Source organism: Pogona vitticeps, chromosome 3 (genome assembly GCF_051106095.1).
Source record: "Pogona vitticeps strain Pit_001003342236 chromosome 3, PviZW2.1, whole genome shotgun sequence".
NCBI classification, from domain to species: Eukaryota; Metazoa; Chordata; class Lepidosauria; order Squamata; family Agamidae; genus Pogona; species Pogona vitticeps.
The window spans coordinates 256633423-256648009 of NC_135785.1; the positions used below are offsets into that span (position 1 = coordinate 256633423).

Consider the following 14587-nt stretch of genomic DNA (forward strand, 5'->3'; position numbering starts at 1 on the left):
GGTCACGGAGAGTTGGACACGACTTAATGACTAAACAACAACAACAAAACAATCAGTTCTGACTTCACAGCACAGAACACACACACACACACACACACACACACACACACACACACACACACACACACACACACACACACACACACACACACACACACACACACACACACACACACACACACACACACACACACACACACTCTGTGCCAGCCATCAGGTTTCCAAAAACCTATTCAAAGCTTTTCACGTGAGTTTAGTGAAATAAGAAGAAAGGCAAATACAAATTAATTCTTGTGTGTGTCTGTGTGCTATCTAGTCAATTGTGACTTATGGTGACCTTTTCCAGGCTTTTCTAGGTAGAAAATTCTCAAAATTGGTTTACCATTCATTCCCTTCTTCTGGGAGCATCCTGGGGATGTGCAGCTGGCTCAAGGCCACACAGGCTAGTCTAGAAGGTGTGATTGGCCATTTCAGACCAGTTTTACCCAGGCTGTTTTGGGAATTTTTTTCCCAACATTGGGACTGGCTGCCCATCTCTTATTTATTATTTAAAATATTTTTACTCCGCCTTTCTCCTTAAAAAAAAAGATCCAAGGCAGCTTATATCACTAAAAACACAATATTTGAAAACTAAAATCAGCAAGTATTCAAATATTTTAAAAGCATGAAAAGAAGTATTATATTTAAAAAGCTAAACAAAAGCAACGCTAAAAACACATTTAAAAAGAAACAGGGCACAACACTATCTTCGCAACCCCCTCTCGGGCAACCAGTCATGAAGGGAAAGCTGGCCTGAAGTGAAGGGCCTTTGCCTGCTTGCGGAAGGACAGCAAAATGGGGGCCAGCCTGGCCTCCAGTGGCAGGGAGTTCCAGAGTCTGAGAGCAGTGGCAGAGAAGGCCTTCTCCCGAGTGGGTGGGACCGAGAGAAAGGCCTCCCCTGATTATCATGAAGCCCAGGGAGGCTTATAGAAGGAGATGCTATCTTTTAGATCGCTTGGACCCAGGTCATTTAGGACTTTGTAGGTTAAAACTAGCACTGTGAAATGTGCCAGGAAGCGGATCGGCAGTCAGCGGAGCTGCTGTAACAGGGGAATTATATGCTCCCTGTGACCAGCCCCATCGCTGTCACTATATCATAATGGATTGATCATCCGCCCTACCTGTGATAGAGTGAACAGAGCCATTCACCCTATCACCTTCAGAGTCATCGGAGCTTAGAAAAGTAACTTGTTGGCTTGCAGTTCCCAGAATACTCCGGCACTGGCTATACTCAGAATTCTTCGGCTTGTGACCCCGAAGAAGGACTTTTCTGAGCCCTGGGCTTCACATGGTGTGTCCACTGTTGTCCGTTGCAGGCCACCAACCTTGAGAAAAGGGGGCCTGGGGACACCCGTTCTCCTTCCGGCCCTCCCTCCATGCAGCTCCGTGCCTTGCCTGGTGAGGATAACGGGAAGATTCCTTGCAACAGTGTGGAATTGTCATTTCCTCCCTGGCATATTCAGCTTGGACTTCTTACCCAGGAGAGGTTCACGGTTCAATTCGAGGAAGGGTTTGTAGCTGCTTCGGAGTTGCCCCCACCTCCCAAACTGGTTCCTCTCCCTTTCCAGGGGCCGCTGATAGTGGCAAGCTTGGGGGCCCAATCCTGCCGGTCTCTGTCTCTTCGGTGAAAGCCTGAAGGTTTCTGAAGCTGTTCTTTTTCTTCCTTTCCATAATGACTATATATTGCAGCAAGCGACTGGCTTTTTACCAAATCGGGAGCTGCAGTATTTTTCTTCCGATGGCATGATTTCTTTCTCCCTCTCCCCCCCCCCAGCCCACTTGAGCTAGCATGACAATCTTGTGCGATTATTACAAGTAGGCGTTGGCATCCTTTTACATGCTAATGCTCCTGCACCTGCTGTGCCACCTTCATTTCCATTTTTGTTCAGTGTAACTGGGGGGGGGGAGAAGAAGGGGGAGGGTTTTTTAAAAAATTAATTCCCTCCAGTGTTAAAAAAGGGGGAAACCCTGACATTTCATGAGCGATGCTGCGGGGTGGATAGATCAACGAGGACAGGGATGGTGGAGTTTGGGGCACAGGTGTCTCGGGGACTGAGATGCTGCTTTGGATCGGCGATGAACTGAGACTCAAGTGAGCGGTGGAGCTGAAGGATGTCGCTCCTCCATGTGCTGTGTTAGCTGCTTGTGTCTGAGCCGCCAGTTTGCTGCTCCTGCTGCAGCCCTCAAGGAATGTGCCGTACCGTTCAGTCTTCTGACTGTGTTACACCAATGATTTGCCACTGCAAAGTTGCCTGCACCAACAACACTCTGTCGTTGATGTTTGGATGCAAGGTAGGACATGGCTGATGGGTTTCGGTACCACTCTGTGCTTTTGCCGTTTCTTGCCGGAGCTATTTTTGAATAGCACTTACGGATGGGAGGCTGGGTTCATGCTGAGACTGTGGTTTTTTTAAAAATGTCTTTGCGTAACAGAGCTTTTCTGTATAGCTGGTTCTGGAAATAAATCAGTCAAGGATATATTTTCCTTCTGGTCCGGAACAGGGCGAATGGAGATTTTTTGAGGGGGAATGATTCAAATCCTGTCTGGGATTTTTTTTTTTTTTTTTGTCTTGGAAGTGACTGCATGGAGCAACTGAAGACTGCTTAATCAGTCCAGGGCTATTTCTGTCCCTGGGGTTTGACAGCACTGCTTGTTCTTCCTTAAACCCTCTGAAGTAGCAAGAGTGGACTGACTTGTCCCTCCTGATGAGTCGCTATGGCCTGTGGTTTGACCAGAGATGCTGGATAATGCAGTCTTGCATGTGGGTTGGGAAGGAATAACAGCCCAGCAGGTAGAAAGAGTTCACTGGATCACTAAGCAGTTGATAAAAGATGGAGCGGAGGGAGAGCATAATCTAGAAGTTCCTTTGGATGGTAGTTTTTGATTTTAACTGTAGAGGTTTCCCATATAATGACCAGCTTTGAGTTACTGGAATTCATGAGAATCTTAGAACCATATAGTTGGAAGGGATTCTCAAGGGTCATCTAGTCCAGCCCTGCTATTGCTGGAAATTGGTTCTGCCTCGCAAAGATGGCTATGGAGGAACCTCCACACATCGTCTTAATTTATGTATAGTACAAAATTTTATTTTTAATTATTCTTAGGTTGACTTTCAGGACAAAGCCCCTTCCAAGTGAATACATAAGATGAAAACAGCAGGAAAGAAATGGAGTGCAATAAGACTATAGAAACTTTAGTGTGAATTATCAGCAAAGCCAGTGGCCCACTCCCTAAATCTGAATGGCTAAAGGTGTTTGGGATAAGGACGGTGCAACGGTACAGCATCTACAGTACCTGCTTCTCTGTATTCATAGCTTGGAAGAATATTCCTCTTCCTTAGTATATATAGTCTCTGCATGCATGCGTTTGTGGATGATTTCATTCACCTTTCCTACTTAAAAAAGTCTTACATATGATGATGATGATGATGATGATGATGATGATGATGATGATGATGATGATGATGATGATGGCAGAAGTAGTGAATTTAGATTTGACAGCTGTTGAATCTGTTACTGCTATCTCGAAATTGATGAGTAAAGATTGGTTGGCTCTAAACACGAACCTGCTCTGTCTTATAATATAACAAGTTAGTGACAAAGGCCTGGAGGCTAACATTTCAAGTAGGACTTTTAATAAAGGACCAGCAATTCTGAATGTGAGTGGTGGGTTTTACAGATATGGGCTGGATTTGAATGTAGGCATATCATTTCAGAATAAACTGATCAAAATCAATGGGCTAAGACACAATATCTGATCTAAGACCCATTGATTTGGAAGGTTCTGCTCTAAGTCCAACTGATTCTAGTTTCAGTGCTATTTCTTTAAGAATTTCCGGAAGTAAAACACATTTAAAACTATGAATGGTAGCAGGGAGTGGAAGCATTCACCGGAAGTCGTTGCAGGAGACTTTTTAAAAAGTCACGATGCTTCCTTCTTCGGCATTCATAGGTTTATCTCAGAGATCTTTACAACAGTTCAATAAGGCAGGGTAACAGCATGATCTCTGTATTACTAACAGTAGAACCAATAAGGTGGGCTACCAGCATGATCCCCCTTCATGGATTGCTGCCTTGCTGTGGTGAAGGGGCTTGAGTAATTCCGAGAAGCTATGGGCTATGCCATGCAGGGACACCCAAGATGGACAGGTCATAGTGTTCTGACTAAACGTGATCCAACTGGAGCAGGAACTGGCAAGCCACTCCAGTATCTTTGCCAAGAAAACTCCATGTTGTTGTTTAGTCTTTAAGTCGTGTCCGACTCTTTGTGACCCCATGGACCAGAGCATGCCAGGCCCTCCTGTCTTTCACTGCCTCCTGGAGTTGGGTCAAATTCATGTTGATAGCTTTGATGATACTGTATAACCATCTCGTCTTCTATCATCCCCTTCTCCTCTTGCCTTCACACTTTCCCAACATCAGGGTCTTTTCCAGGGAGTCTTCTCTTCTCATGAGATGGCCAAAGGATTGGAGCATCAGCTTCAGGATCTGTCCTTCCAGTGAGCACTCAGAGTTGATTTCCTTCAAAATGGATAGGTTTGTTCTCTTTGCAGTCCAGGGGACTCTCAAGAAAACTCCATGGACAGAAGGAAATCAACCCTGAGTGCTCACTGGAAGGACAGATCCTGAAGCTGAGGCTCCAGTACCTTGGCCATCTCATGAGAAGAGAAGACTCCCTGGAAAAGACCCTGATGTTGGGAAAGTGTGAAGGCAAGAGGAGAGGATGAGATGAATGGATAGTGTCATCGAAGTGACCAACATGAATTTGACCAAACTCTGAGAGGCAGTGGAAGACAGGAGGGCCTGGTGTGCTCTGGTCCATGGGGTCACAAATAGTCGGACACGACTTAACGACAAAGCAACAACAAACAGCATGATCGCCAACAGGAGAACAGTGCCCTAAGGTTGTCTGAATATGTGACTGAGTTGATATTAATTTATTTGCAAGATACGAGCTGCTTTCCCCATTTTTATCTGTTTCAAATATAGCAACAGTTTTTAAATACAGCACACAATGTAAATTCCGGGGGAAAAAATTATAGGCAACAGGTATTTAACTGAGACACAGAATGTCTCTCTATAACCCATGCAAATGCTGTGGAACTTAAACAGAGTTTGGTTGATGGTGAAAGCCAGACAGCTGTGAAGGATAACTATGGTCCTCTAAAATGTGATTCGCCTACAACTCCCATAAGTTCTAGTGAGCACAGGTAATGCTGGAAAGGAATCATGAGAGTGATACCTGGTTAGGATAGTTACACATTTGCCTCCCTGGTTTACCCATGGAGAGGATCCACAGGATTTCCTCTGGCAGAGAGCACAGACAGGGGTATCAACAATAGAGATATTAAAAGCCAGTGTCTTGCCAGTTTCAGGGATGTGGTGGTGCTGCGGGTTAAACCGCAGAAGCCTCTGGGCTGCAAGGTCAGAAGACCAGCTAAGATCGAATCCACATGACGGAGTGAGCTCCCGTCGCTCGTCCCAGCTCCTGCCAACCTAGCAGTTCGAAAGCATGTAAATGCGAGTAGATAAATAGGTACCACCGAGGTGGGAAGGTAACGACATTCCGTGGCTAGTCACGCTGGCCACGTGACCACGGAAACTGTCTTTGGACAAAACGCTGGCTCTACAGCTTGGAAACGGGGATGAGCACCACCCCCTAGAGTCGGACACGACTGGACTAAATGTCAAGGGGAATTACCTGTCAGTTTCTCCTGTTAGCCATATGGTGGCCAAGTCTCTGGTGCCAGCTGGCATTTTAGGGGTTTCCTTTGAATCTTCTCAGGTCTTCAGGAATTGAGACAAATTTCAGGGCAAGAGGAACCAATGGACGAGAACGTTCATCCTTCTTGTGTGCGGTAGCTTTAGGACCTGGGCACTCCCAGCTGGTGCTAGGGCGGAAGTTGTTGGTATGTATGCTCACAGTTATTTATATTGGAGGTAGTGAAGGAAATCTGCATTGACTTTCTAATTCTGTTCTACACAGAGACACAAACAAACGCATATGATTTTGCAGTTGTTAAGTAAGACAGTTTGACCTCAGATTTTGCCCTGAAATTTGAGAGAATGGCAGCATGCTGACTCAGCAACACTGCAGCTGTTCCCATAACTTGTGAGGGCTAATTGTGGCTAATTGATGCTGGGGCACATCTTAGGCGTATAGTTGCTCACTTGCCCCATGGTGCAACTGAGATGTCTCTTGGCCACAGCAAGTTACAAAAACATTGTGGAAACACCAGTAGAATTCCAGCCACTGTAACCTTACTCCTAAGCTTGAAAACAAGTAGAGCTATACTTCTTGACAAGGGACAGAAATGCATATATAAGCCATTCCCCTCCCCCCTTCCCAGACGCACGCAGGGGGCAGAGATTTGCAGTCTGCAGAGACAACCTGAAAGATCCTTATGGCATTTCTGGGGTCCAGATCCTTACCCTATCTATCCACACTTACTGTAGAGGTACCTGCCCCTACCAGACTGTCTCATCATAGACAATAATACTTGGAAAAGTTGAAGTCAGCAGGAAAAAAGGGAGACCAAATAAGAGATAGTATGACTCCCTAAAGAAAGCCACAGCCTTGAATTTACAAGAGCTGTGCAGGGCAAGACATTCTAGAGGTCACTCCTTCAGGAATCAAAACACAGAACCCTTACTGAAAGTCTCATGGGGCCAAGAAATATATATATATCTCCACAACTCATTCAATGCATATCTTCCCAAATAATCTTGATGGGTGAAAATTAAGTGCTCACCTCTCTAATTTCTGTGTCAGAGCACTACCTGTGATGAAAAGCAGTGGATCTGTCTCATTTCCTAGGAGCAATTAATATGTTAGGTTATGAAACCTATACATCTGTGGCTGAATATATTAATATAAACAGATGATTAGTCATGGGAAATTAAATGCACAGCACTAGTCAAGAGAAGTTAGGCCAATGTCCTCAGGACGGGGAGACAAATTTGTATGCTGTGTCTTGAAGCATGTTTTTTCCTCTCTCTTTTTTTTGAAAAAGGAAAGAACTCCTTTGATCCATGTCAAAATATTTAATGATTTAAACAAATTTAGTACATGAAGTGTGGAAATCAGTGCCTTTAAAAAGGCTGTAAATGTGTATATAGTAGTACCCCTATATCCGTGGGATCAGTATCTACAGCTGCCTAGAGTGGTTGTTCAACTAGATAGGCAAGGTATAAATATAATAAATAAATCAATGCAGATTCACTTATCTGCAGTTTGCCATAGCCCCTATATACAACATAAAAGGATGCCCCTTTCTGGCCTTTGTTGTACCTCCTTGTATGTTGTAAATAAGGTTCATCTGTATCTGCAGTTTCAGACATCCATGTTAGATCGTGGAACCGATCTCCTGTGGATACAAAGTTCCTCCTGTATCTCAAAACTATCTGGGATTCCTGAATGGCCCATACGAAATGTATTGTTTTTATTGTGGTCTGTTGCTTCCTGCTGGTCCTTGGAACGTGTTTTTGCTTATCTAAAACCTAATTCACCTGTTTTGATCCTCTTAAAAGTTTCCAAGTGTGTATTTACATTCCACAGCGATAAGTCTTTAACTCCTCTACTTCCCATGACACTCTGGGATTCATAGTTTAGTCAGAAGCATTTGCCTGATATATGCAAGTGGGATCTGAAGGTCTTAGGAAAGGACCTCAACAGATGGGAAGCCTTGACCTCTGTGTGCTCAGCCTGGAGGTAGGCGTTGCATCATGGCCTCTCCCTCCAGCAGGCTGAGGCAAAGAGGCAGTCCCGGAAGCAGCAAAATCAGGGAGCTGGACAGGGGACAGATTGTATCTGTCTTCAGTGTGGAAGGGATTTTCACTCTCGGATTGGCCTCCTCAGCCACACTAGATGCTGTTCCAAGTCCTCCATTCAGAGCATGTTCCCAGTGTCTCTTAAGACTGAAGGTTGCCTAATCCAATTTGCCTGAATTATAGCACTAGTGTCTTGTAGCAGATAATTCTCTTTACCGGAATATGAAGTACTCCAGAGAGGATGCAAGGCTGGCTCAAGACATTTTGCTGCCTGAGGCAAATGGCAATATGTGGATGGGTGGCCTTGACCACAACTCCTAGAATTCCCCAGAATTCTTCGGAGCTGTGGATGCTTAAAGTATTACTCACCACAACATCCAGTCATCTCCCTGCTGCTTGCCATGTACAGTGTCTGTTACCTGAGGCTTGCCGTGCACAGCATCTGTCACCTGAGACCATTGTTTTTCTCCCCTGACTAATAGCAGGAGAAAATCTTCTCATTAACATCCCAGCTGAGGTCTTGCAAACTGAATGCCATGGCTTCCTTTGTTGAGTCAATCCCTCATATATTAGGCTGTCCTCTTTTCCTACTGACTTTTACTGTTTCTAAGATTGTTATATTTTCCAGCGAGTCTTGTCTTGTCATCATATGTCCAAAATATTATCGCCTCTCAGCTTAGTCATTTTAGCTTAACATGATATCAAACAATTACAACGGTGTTGTTGGTGTTACCTGATGTCGAATCACCTCCGACTTATGGCGACCCTATGAACGAGGGACCTCCAAAATGTCTAGTCCTCAAAAGCTCAGCTCAGCTCTTGCAAACCTAAGGCTGAAGGTTTCTTTATGGAATCATACAAGGGTGTAGTGCATATACCATCTAAAGGTTAGGTATAAAATAATTCTAAGTTTGCTTTTCCAGCCTCCCACCCAAAGTCTCCCCCTCACGTCCCTTCAACACCTGCCCACAACAGTTGAATGTATTCCTTCAGAAACCAGAATCCAATCATCTCAGTGGTGCAGTGGAGCTGGTGTTCAGAGCATTTTCCTAATTAGGCAGGAATGATTATATCATCTTCCTCAGACTTTTTTCTCTCCCCGATGAACTTATTTACAGTCTTCACAAGTAACTGGAGCAAGATGGGCTTTCCCACCAACTGGGTATTGTTGAGAGCTAATGGAAAATTCAGATTGTTGGTTAAAACTCATTATGTTAGCGAAAGCTTGTGTGGTGTACTGGATGGATCGGATCTTGGACTTAGACTCAGGAGACCTGGGTTCAAATAATCACTTACATGGCCATGGACACTCATTATCAGGGATTGTAATACTATGAGCCTGGGTGTTCAGGGAATCAGGAAAGGCTTTTCTCTGAGTCCCACCACATTCACAGGTGCATTTGGAGGTAACACAGGAGAGGGCCTTCTCTGCTGCTGCTCGCAGACTCTGGAACTCCCTCCCACTGGAGGCCAGAATAGCCTTATCATTGCTGTCCTTCCACAAGCAGGCAATGACCTTTCCTTTTCAGGCAAACTTTCCCTTAGTGACTAGGTTGCATGAATGAGGTTGAAATAGATGGTTGTGCTTTATTGATTTGAATGTATTTTTGGTTTTGCTTTTGTGTATAATTTTTAATGTGTTGTTTGTTTGATTCTTTTTATCTTTATGTACTTACTGTTTCAAGCTTTTAAATATTGTCTTGCAATGATGTAAGCTGCCTTGGGCCCTTTTTAAGGAGAAACACAGGGCAAATATATTTTAAATAAATAAATATTTCCTCCTTTCTCATATGCTTCTAATATTCTATTGGTGTAAAATAAATATTTTTTTTAAAAAAAAACTTTCCCAATGTTTTTAGTGGGAGACCCCTAGAAGACAGGATAAGACCCACAAGGTTGGAATTTGTGCGGGACACACATTTTCCTTCAAAAAGAATGTTCCCAAAGTAAGAAAGGTTAATATGGCTGCCCAAAGTACAGTAGACATGTTGATTAAATTAAATTTACATAAGAGTTGATTTACCAGGTTCTTATTGTTTCAGTGAGTCCACTTGAGCTGGGATGAAAAATTGTATTCAGGCCTTTATCCTTTTGTAGATTTTCTTTCTTGAAAAAAAAATCAACAAATTTTAAATGCCAAGGAAATTGCTTCTCTAAATCTTTCCCTGCTGTGCTAAGTCATCATTTCATATGCGGGAGGTTGGAAATTTAGTTTAATCTTCTGTTCTAGTTGAAGTTAAAGAAACCTACTTAGTTTTACACATGAGTGATGTTGCTTAACTTTGCTAAGGCCTTAGGGCTTGTCCATAAGAATCTTAGCCACATTGATGTAAATGTCTCACATAGGCAACCGTTGAGTTTTCCACTTCAACATCCTTCAGCATGATCTGTCCTCAAAATTTCATCTACTGTATTTTTCGCTCCATAAGAGGCACCTCTCCATAAGACGCACCAAATTTTTAGGAGAAGAAAACAGGAAAAAATAATCTGTTTTCTTCGCTCCATAAGACGCACAGACTTTCCATCCCCCTGTTTTGTGGGAAAAGTGCATCTTATAGAGCAAAAAATACGGTATATGTATTATTATCCTTATAAGTGGAGAGCAAGTGGAACAGGCAACCAGTTTTAAGTTTCTGGGTGTTATCATCAAGGATGACTTTCCTGGGGTGCTCATATTATAGCAGTGGTTAAGAGGGCCCAGTTAGTTAGGCATCCTTTAGTCTCGAAAGACTATGGTAACGTGCTCTGTATGGAGGACTTGGAATAGCATCTAGTGTGGCTGAGGAGGGCAATTCAAGAGTGACAATCCCCTCCACACTGAAGACAAATGCAATCTGTCCCCTGTCCAGCTCCCTGATTTTGCTGCTTTCGTGAACTGCCTCTTTGCTTTGGCCTGCTGGATGAGGGTCTCTTCAAATTGGGAGAGGCCGTGATGCAACGCATGTCTCCAGGCTGAACGCTCAGATGTCAGGGTTTCCCATCTATTGAGGTCCATTCCCAAGGCCTTCACATCCCGCTTGCAGATATCCTTGTATCGCAGCTGTGGTCTCCCTCTGGGGTGATTTCCCTGCACTAATTCTCCATACAGGAGATCTTTTGGAATCCGACCATCAGCCATTGCCCAAGCCAACGTAGACGTCACTGTTTCAGTAATGTACAGTATGCATGCTAAAAATTCCAGCTCATTCTAGGACTACTCTATTTGGAACTTTGTCCTGCCAGGTGATACCAAAAATGCGTTGGAGGCAACGCAAATGGAAGGTGTTCAGCTTCCTTTCCTGTCGTGCACAATGGATCCAGGGCTCACTGCAGTACAAGAGTGTGCTCAGGACACAGGCTCTATAGACCTGGACCTTGGTTTATCTGCCATCAGCTTCTTATTGAGCCCTACTCTCTGTGAGTCTAGAGAACATGGTAGCTGCTTTGTCAATGCGTTTATCCAGCTCGACGTCAAGGGAGAGGGTGTCAGAGAGTGTTGAGCCAAGGTACACAAAGTCATGAACAACCTCCAATTCTTGTGTGGAGATGGTAATAGAGGGGGTGAGTCCACGCCCTGGCCCGTGACTTGTATTTTCTTCAGGCTGATTGTTAGTCCAAAGTCTTGGCAGGCCTTGCTGAAACGACTCATGAGTTGTTGGAGGTCTTCAGCTGAGTGGGCAACAACAGCTGCATCATTGGTGAAGAGGAAGTCACGCATGCATTTCAGTTGGACTTTGGTACTCGCTCTCAATCTAGAGAGATTAAAGAGCTTCCTGTCTGATCTTGTCCGGAGATAGACACCTTCTGTTGCAGTTCCAAAGGCGTGCTTCAGCATGACTGCCAAAAAGATCCCAAAAAGTGTTGGTACGAGGACACGCCCCTGTTTCACTCCACTTCAGATGTCAAAGGGATCTTATGTTGAGCCATCAAAAACTACAGTGCCCTTCATTCCCTAATGAAAGACCTGATGATGTTAAGGAGTCGAGGTGGACATCCAGTCTTGGGAAGTATTTTAAAAAGGCCATCCCTGCTAACCAAATCAAAGGCCTTTGTGAGATCTGTGAAGGCCACAAAGAGTGGCTGTTGTTCCCTGCATTTCTCCTGCAACTGTCTGAGGGAGAATACCATGTCAGTGGTGGATCTATTAGCTAGAAATCTACACTGTGATTCTGAATAGACTCTGTTTGCAAGCACCTGGAGTCTCTTCAGCACAACACAGGCAAGCAGCTTCCCTACAACGCTGAGAGGAGAGATGCCACGGTCGTTATTACAGTCGCCCCTGTCGCCTTTGTTCTTATACAATGTGATGATGTTTGCATCCTTCATGTCCTGTGGTCCTCCGCCTTCACCTGAGACTTCTCAGGAGACAAGAACTGAACAGAAAACTGCTGGTGACCTTCTACCAATGTATCATAGAGAGTATTTTAACCGATTCCTCTGGCATATGGTTTGCCAACGGTACAGTGGCAGATAGGACAACGCGCCAGAGGATTATTAAAATGGCCCAGAGGATCATTGGCTGCTCTCTTACCGCTTGGGAAAATCTCTATAATTCCCGCTGTCTTAAGAAAGCCCAAAATATTCTCAAAGATCCCTCATTCCCGGGCCATCCCCTCTTTCTATTGTTACCATCTGGTAGGAGGTATAAGATAATTAAAACAAAGACAAATAGGTTGAAAAACAATGTATTCACGAAGACTAACTGTTGAAAAACAGTTTCTATCCCAGAGCTGCAGCTATATTGAATTCCACCGTATAGTGCAATATTCATCTGTTGTGCGATGGGAAATTGAATGTGAAGGGTGTGAAGGTGAATGAGAGGGATGTGTTTTATATGTAATGTGCTATATTTTTGTGTTGTAGATACTATCTTCTTGTGTGTTTTATTATTATGTGTACTGGAGATGGCATTTAATTTCATTGTGTGTGTAATATACAATATATACTGTATATAATATGTATTGTATTCGGCAATACACACACACACACACACACACACACACACACACACACACACACACACACACACACACACTGTATTTTTCGCTCCATAAGACGCACCTTTCCATAAGACGCACCAATTTTTTAGAAGAAGAAAACAGGAAAATATAATCTGTTTTCTTCGCTGTTTTGTGGGGGAAAAGTGCGTCTTATGGTGCGAAAAATACGGTATATATATAAACAGGTGGAAACACCTGTCTCTGCAGCTGTTGCTGAACTACAACATCTCTCACCATTAACTATACTGGCTACAGTTGATGTCCACAAACTGACAGCCATAAGTTGCCCACTTTTGAGCTCAGAAGCATAACTTGAAAACAATGGGCTCACTTTTGTCTTGACCTGGTTCCAGGCTAAGGTGAAACAGCTTATACAAGACCCATGAATGTACATGCACTTGTACAATGTCTTAGGATCTTAGGGCTGATGTTTGGCAATTATGAGGTTTAAATAACTTATGACTAACAAGCTTTTCAAAATGTGTATTGGATGGGTTTCCCACGGAGGTTATTCAGCAGTGAAGAGCGATGCTAGTTTTCAATCTTTTGATGGCAATTCAAAAATGAGCATGCCAAGCTATTGTGGAATTTGCTGTGATTCGTGGAGTGAACCAGTTTGAACCATAAATCAGGTACTGAATTGAATCTGACAGGATATCATTTTAGCATACTAGGGAATTTGCTTCAGACTGAAATATCATGCAGTAGAATTATGATCAGTTTGCTGTTTCGTATATCAGCATATTTTGTATAACTGCTACAAGTATAATTTTACTTATTAGGGATACAGTTCCTTGCTTTTCTTGTTCTCAAATGAGAGGATGAGAAACTGCATTCTCCTCATCCATGAGATGGCAAGAGTCTCAATAAGAGTTTACACATGTGTAAGTGTGGGTGATCACGGAAGAAAGGAAGGCTAATTGCCTTACAGAGAGAACAAAGGAGTCGACAGCGGATGTCGGAGCCAGCGGAGCCTACAGGCAACGCCCTGAGAGCTCCCTTTATTTACTTAGTATGATTGCATAGTATGTTGTTAGAATTCAGATAGGATACTAGTTACTTAATTGCAACTAGGATTGGCTAAAATAACCCTTTGATCTTATACTCTACCTCTAAGCAAAAGGGCAGAACAAGGGGTTACCCCACTTGCTGGCAGCTGCCACTTCCTGCCAGGAGTGAATGCCCGTCACTGGAACAGAATGCAGCTACAACCTTTAAGCAGAAGTTTCCCACATGTAAGAACTTTTCTTTTGTAAAACTATCTATATAGATATATATATATTCAGAAAACACTAGTTTAGCTGCTGTCTTGTTGTGTGAACTTTTAAAAAAATCAGAAGCCCTGGATGGGTTGCTTGTGTCTGCCAGATCAGTTACCCAGTCTCTCATGCTTGCTTAGCTTTGTAAAGGAAAAAGAATCTTCTTTTCCACAAAGAGATGTTAGGGGAAATTCAGAACCTTCAAACTGAAAAGGGACTTATTATCTTGTTCTCACAAAGGAGGTAGCAGATCCCACTAATGATTACTCCACAGGCTGTCTTGACATGTTAGGGTGGCTTGTCTCTGCAAGAACAAGAAAATTACTGAGATTTCTTCATGTTCCCATTTCATGTATATATTTGGAGCATAGACTTATCTTAGGAGATTAAAATGTTAACACCTTCCTTTTAGGCTACACTTTGGAAAGCGATGAAGCATTTGCCAATGGCTGAAAATTTAGAACAAGGGAGGGACAAATATTATCACCTACACTCATTTTTTTTCTAAAAACTTTTCCTTGATTTGGCAGGGATACATTT

At 43.4% G+C, this 14587-nt stretch overlaps 1 protein-coding gene across 21 annotated transcripts in view; it reads left to right on the top strand.

Annotated features, from left to right (window-relative positions):
• Nucleotides 1–14587, top strand: part of DLG2 (discs large MAGUK scaffold protein 2) — a 1097443-nt gene that overhangs the window by 446897 nt on the left and 635959 nt on the right. For 2 of the 21 annotated variants that reach the window (XM_072993518.2, XM_078390165.1), the window contains exon 1: nucleotides 1192–2331. The exons of 18 other annotated variants lie outside the window; for them this stretch is intronic. In XM_072993518.2, the coding sequence (XP_072849619.1) occupies nucleotides 2230–2331 (102 nt within the window). In that variant the 5' untranslated portion in view covers nucleotides 1192–2229. Of the gene's footprint in view, nucleotides 1–1191; nucleotides 2332–14587 lie in introns of those variants that run through there. One more of the 21 variants, XM_072993526.2, reaches the window with a different exon arrangement.